The sequence below is a fragment of the Chaetura pelagica genome, unplaced genomic scaffold (assembly GCF_000747805.2).
Source record: "Chaetura pelagica isolate M959 unplaced genomic scaffold, ChaPel_1.0 scaffold103, whole genome shotgun sequence".
Taxonomy (NCBI): Eukaryota; Metazoa; Chordata; class Aves; order Apodiformes; family Apodidae; genus Chaetura; species Chaetura pelagica.
In genome coordinates, this window is record NW_009953004.1 from 527,934 (window position 1) to 534,402 (window position 6,469).

The 6,469-nt window shown below is 38.5% G+C and overlaps 1 protein-coding gene across 1 annotated transcript in view; it reads right to left on the reverse strand.

Moving 5' to 3' along the window:
- Positions 1-235: 235 nt before the first annotated feature.
- Positions 236-6,469, reverse strand: part of KLHL4 (kelch-like family member 4) — a 39,963-nt gene continuing 33,729 nt past the window's right edge. Inside the window, exons 8-11 of the mRNA XM_009996575.1 lie at positions 5,436-5,598; positions 2,702-2,914; positions 1,031-1,202; positions 236-353 (exon numbers count right to left, since the gene is read on the reverse strand). Coding sequence (XP_009994877.1) covers positions 294-353; positions 1,031-1,202; positions 2,702-2,914; positions 5,436-5,598 — 608 coding nt within the window. The 3' untranslated portion in view covers positions 236-293. The remainder of the gene's footprint in view (positions 354-1,030; positions 1,203-2,701; positions 2,915-5,435; positions 5,599-6,469) is intronic.

Genomic DNA, 6,469 nt, shown 5'->3' on the forward strand with positions numbered 1-6,469 from the left:
CATTTTATAAATAACAGATACACTTTGTAACAAACCAGATCCATTTAAACTTATTATTGAGTTTTTATGTATTAGGCATAATAAAATAATTCACTTAGGCAAAGTTCTCTGATTTTTGTAATGATAAGATACTTTGTGCTCTAATAGCATCACGATTCAGAGATACGTATTCTCTATATTGGTGGGCTGCTGAGATGTGTATAGTCTGTACTGCTTTCCGGAAATGTTTCTTATCTTCATGACTCAGTCTTCATGGAACTCCACTCAGTTTAGTTTCACAGTATTTGTAGTCATCAGGGCAGCTTCACAACAACAACACAAGCTCCAGCCCTTCCTATATTGACTGGAACTTCCTAAAAAAAGAGAAAAAAAAAAAAGAGGGGGGGTAGAATAAAAAGGAAAAATCGTTTAACTAGACTGCTTTGGATAGGACTAGAAGAAATTACTTGCCTAGTAAAGGGAAAGCAGTTTGTTTATTGAAACTAATGTTCTGCTAAAAAAAAATAATATTTAACCAGGGCTCTGAAAACACAGTTTTGGCTTCTTGGGAAAATACTTTAGCGGCTGCTGAGTTACAGGAATGTAGGCTGGTGTTGTTGCTCTTAACTTTTGGAAGTCCAAAAATGTGGACTGTGTAACTGCAAAAGGATTTTAAATATTTCCCCGCGATCTCGGTGGTGGTGAGAACTATGGGAACTGGGCAGTGCCCCCAGCAGAGGACACTGCTGACCAAGGCACACCAGCCCCAACCCCAGCCCTTTCAAGTGCTTCAAGCCCAAACTGATTTGTGCAACCCAGTTTGCTTGCCGTGTACTGCCTTTACCCTTTAGTCTGAAAAATGTTCCACGGTTATTTCACAGGAGAGGCAAACAGCATTTTATACAAGCCCAACTACAGTATTACTGCATTCTTCACAAAACCAGTGATAATTTTGCAACGTACTCATTCTTGGTTTGTCCATTATTCAGGCAGAATTCTCCCTATGCACAGGAAGAATTCCTATTATTTATTAAATAGTTCTTCCTATTACCTCTGTCCATTCATTATTTTGAGCATCGTAGGACTCCACGGTGTCCAGGTAGGTGTGGCCATCATAGCCCCCAACAGCATATAGTCTGTCCCCCAGAGGACAAATTCCGACAGCATCCCGAGGCACGCTCAAGGGGGCCACTGTTGTCCAGGCATCTGTTTTAGGATCATACCTAGGATGTTTTATAATTAGAATTAGAAAATACATGGTAGAAACACAGTTGAAATTTAAATTACTGGTATTTGCTTCTCTTCTCCTGTATTTTAATTCCAGTTACGCCATGAACCAGTATACAGAATTGTGAGTAGCATGATCGAATATTTAGCCACTAGAGGGGTCTTCAAGCACATGGAAGAATGCTTTTTGATTACAGTCTTTCAATTTTTTTCAGATTAAACAATCAATACATTTTGAGCGTAAAAGAGGCCTGAGGGAATAATATCACAGACACCAATTGACTCAGCAGAGTTAATTTCAGTGTATTATTTTCTCTTTCTTGTCAGAACTAATGTTTTCAGAAGATGTCACTGTAAAAGAAGATAAATATTGCATATAGTTGATAAAATCTGTAACACAAAATGCATGGCAGCATTTTACATTTTACATCAGTGTTGGTTTTCTTTCTGATATTTGCTCAGTCAATTTCCAATAAAAATTCAAGTGAATTCGAAGGTAGTCCCAGCTTTACACCACGTAACTGAGAACTTATTCATTGTTATTCACCACAGGGAGCTGAATCCTTGCACAGTTTGCCTTTCTTGTCCACAAATAACACAAGAGTGTCATTGAATACCCACAGCCCATTAGACAGACATTATGTTCCCTTCTAACCCAGGGCTCAAGTGTTCTCTTGTCCTCTTACGTTGTGCCACATGCCACCACAGTGGCAAAGCAGCATTTGACACACAATAGCTCTGTTTCTGAAAAAAAAAATGTCCAGAATTTGCATTTTCTTAAGAACTGTGCTCATCAGTGGAGAATGCAAATATGGGATTAAAATCAGATTAACACTGTTTTCCTTTTAAAAAACGTAGGATTTCACTGCTAACAGTTGTGTGCTACCAAAAGTAGGTTGCTTTGGTGCGTGCTTGGTTGAGGTTTTTGTGCTTGCAAAATCACACCCTTAGCATATGTTGTGGCCTGATCTCCTATAGAAACAGTTTCTTAAAGAAACAAGGCTCTTTCCATCAGTCTGCTCCATCAGAAAATACCTGTGTAGTAACTACTGCCTGTGGGAGTATGTGAGATTCATTATATTTTTAATCTTTTGGTCAATATCAGCTAAGTTACTGGAGGAAGATAACTGAAAAGTATTTAGTTCCTACAATATATGACCCAAGTAGCCCAAATCTGGGTTTTGGCACTTGAGAACTAGAATAGTCACAGGTTAAATTTATCTAACTTGGTAAGTTGCCCTTACCTGGCTCCTGGGCAGCTCAAACAGAAGGGGTGCTGGGAGGAGCTTGCTCTGAGGCTTAATTCTTTTGTTACCACAGGAGCATTGCAAATCAGTTACTCTGCTCAAATTATTATTTGAAAAAACATCATATGAATTACAAGAATAACATTCCAATTGTGAAGAGACTTCCCTTGCTGCTATAAATTATTTTATATTTCCTTCCTGGAATGTAAAATAAAACAAAAAAAAAAAGGGAAAAACAAATTCCTTACCTTTCTACACAGTCGGAAAGTCGAGAGCAGTGGTTGGAAGCAGGTGCATCGTGACCTCCCACAGCATATAAAAACCCATTGTAGGTTGCAACACCAACTCCACCTCTTCTCTTGGACATGGAAGCACATATGCTCCACTTGTTTGTGTGTGGATCAAAGCATTCCATTGATTTTAAGCAGGAGCTCCCATCTCGTCCACCAACAGCATAGAGTCTGGGATAATTACCCACAAGAAAGCAAACCATTTCAGTCTTTAGTTTCTCATTTTAAAATGAACCTTCTTAGGTTAATTTAATCCACACCACTTTAAACTTCTCATTATGTCCATTATTTGCTATCTGACAGCTCTGCTCCAGAACTTTCTTTGCACAGAAGTTTTTGCATGCTATGTGAAGGAAGTTCTATTCTTCACATGCAGTGTAAATTGTCAAGCAGTCATGTTTCAACTTTAGGCTTGAAAATGCATATGAACTTCTTTAAATAAGAACTATGCATGGAATTTAATTGAAAGATGCTACATATGTTTGAAACATATGGGTAGTGTTCCCTATGACAAGTTTCTGGAGTATTTGACATCTTTGTATCACACTAAGCATTTTCCTAAACTGTTAATCACAGAATCACAGAATAGTTTGGCTTGGAAAGGACCTTAAAGATCATCTAATTCTACCCCCCCACATATCCAGGAACATCTTCCACTAGACCAGGTTGCTCCAAGCCCCATCCAACCTGGCCTTGAATACTTTTAAGGATGGGGCAGCCACAGCTTCTCTGTACAAAACTGTTCTCACCGCCTTCACAAGGAAGAATTTCTTCCTAATGTCTAACCTAAACCTCCCCTCTTCCAGTTTAAAGCCATTACCTCTTGTCCTATTTCTACATGCCCTTATTAAAAGTCCCTCCTAGAAAATTAACTAGAAAATTCAGTTAGAATAACCACAGTTAGAATAATACAAAAGTCCTGTTTTGCTCTTCTAATGTTTGTGTATGGAAGACCCTTAAAAAAACTTGATAATTTGATTTGTTTTCTTTTCACATCATGCCATTAGGTACAGCCTACTTGTTTACACAGCTTTCCCAGAGAGAGGAAGTCACTGTATAGACAGATTGGTTGAGATTTTTTGCTTTTTCTGTAATGTGTCTAGAAACATGGTAGTGTTCCCCACGCTCTAAGGAAAGAAAAAATATACCATTACTGACTGATGTTTTCAATAGACCATTGGTCTTTTCTGATGGTGTTGAGTAGAAAAGAAATATCGTGTGACTTAGGGAAACAGGAGAAGGAGAAGCATTCTGCTTGGTTAGACAGCAGCAGTAGCACTGAGTGGTGGATGTTTGATCCCAGCTTCCTCTGGTATGCCAGAAATTACATCACTAGGCTAACAGACATGATTTAAGCCAGGTCACGGACAGTTTGTGTCAGTAGTGACTGAGAACAGAGGCAGGATCAGGCTGGATTTCCTCTTTGACAAAGTGGTTTCCTGTATGTTGCTGTGGAAGGTACCAACCAGAGTTTGTAGTGAAGTTTATGCTGAGAACATTTCCTCTGAGATACAACGGGGACCTAAGTAGGCTGTCCTGCCTCTCTTGGATTTTTGAGTTAAAGATTAAAATTATGTCATGTTTGAATGCAAAACACTGATTTGAATATGAAGTTTTGCATTGGCAAATATCTGTTTGCTGACATCCTTATTTCTGCTCTTTATCCTTCTCTTTTACTGAAATTTAAGAAGTGAACAGGGAAGCCAGTGGTAAGTTTCAGGCTAAATGCAGATGTCTGTCTGCAAACTGTCCTTGCTGAGAGCTTTCCACAGATTTCAATAAGAAGGAAAGTTGGTTCAAGCCACAGTCTTCACCATAATGTGGGGACTTTTAGGAGGCTTTTGTGTTTGCAGCGCCAGGCTATCTTACTGAAGAAGGATAAAATAATTCTCTTAATTATTGATTTATGTGTAGTTCTTTCTAATGCTGAAAAACAGCTACTTTCAAACAGGAACAGGTGTAACACACTGTTCATTACAGGTTACGCAGTGAATTCATACAAGGGCTTGTTCCCATGTAAAGTGCTCGAGTGGCTTTAGTGTCTTAAAGAATGTTTACCTAAGTTTTTGAAAATCTTGATAGGAAAACCACACGTGCAGTGAACACATTATCTCTGTGTATTTGAGCAACAGATGAAGGGCAGAATAATTCTGGGTAGGATAATACTTGTGAAAGGCTGTTTATTCCATCCATAATCATTAAACTCATCTTCCTTTCATTGAACACCCCATATAACTTTAACATTTTAAAAAGTATTCTTGACTGAAACATGTATGTTAAAGTTATACAACCAAAGTGTAAAATAACAGAGGAATGACTTTGTTTCTCTCCATGTTCTTTCAAATAGCGCTTCTTAGACACAGAGCTTTTAGAGTGTAAACATGATCTTGGAGTATTTTTTTTTAAGTAGCTGATGTTATATACCCATAAGTTATATTCCAGGTAAACTTTTTATGTGTTAGTAACATCTTCAAATTGCTTTAATTCAAAATATGTTTAAAACTGCAAGTTTGAAAATAATTTACCACACAACAAAGGAAAAGTTTTCCTTTCTTATTGTTGTGCTTTATATTCGCTCTTTGTTTTCTTGAGGTGATTAATTGCTATCACATTGAAAAGAAAATTTAAGGAACAGTATTTTCAAGGAAGGAAGCAAATGAAAACCAAAAGAGAGTTTTTCCTGTTGACATACTTGCTGTTCAATGCTGCAACCCCCACGGTGCTCCGAGGGGTTGACATGCTAGCAACATAGTTCCACTGCCGGGCTTGTGGGTCCCATCTCTCTACAGTATTAAGGTAACTCCATCCATCATGGCCACCAACAGCATACATTGGTCCTTCAAGCATTGCTACCCCTTAAAAGACAGAATTAGGGACAAAATGCAGTATCTAATAATTTCATTGACCAATAATGTATTAACTTCATACTTTTATTCCCTGTGTGCAGATAAGCAATTTCAGCTGGTATTAAGCTGTCTAAAAGCTGCCATGTCATTTGGCAGAATAAACAAAGATACGCAAAATACTTCATACACAGTGTTTTCCTGAACAAGTATCATCTTTTGCCAAAAGGTTAGAGGAAAGCTGCTTTAGTTCTGATATGTCTCTTCGTGGACATTTATCTCTTCCAATTCTGTTGACTGTATGCGGAAACAAATCTAGCTCCTAAATGAGAAACAATGCTGTTCTTGTAAAGAAAGGCAAAGGTTGAGCCTTGCAATGAAAAATATGCCCAAGTCAACCACCCATCCTTATTCTGAGCCAGCTGAAATTCTGTAGTCCTGCCAGTGTGAAGCCTGAGTGGGTGGGTAGCTGACTGTCCTTAACATTTTATTGCCTGTAAGGGGAATACACTTTTGGATAAGAGCTGGTTTGTATCTGTTGTTCTTGAGGCACAGGAGAGTGAACTTGGCTGTCTCTGTATGGATGTATCCTGTGTCATTGTCCTTCTCCAGAGAGAAGGGCTTTGCTGCTTCCCCTTTGGGCAGCTGCTTCTGCTGCTGTTTGATTTCTTTATTAGGTAAGGTAAAAGGTCTGAATCTGGCTGCTTAAAAGTTTTCTAAATCTGTCTTTTCAGGCTTAAATATACATGGCCTGATTTTTTCAAAAGTGCTAACCCTCCACAAAATCACACACAAGCTAATAGGAGCTGGAAGTGTAAGACAGCTCTGACAGCCAGGCTGATGCACATGTAAAAGCCTAACTTTGGGCAGTCAGATTTCCTGC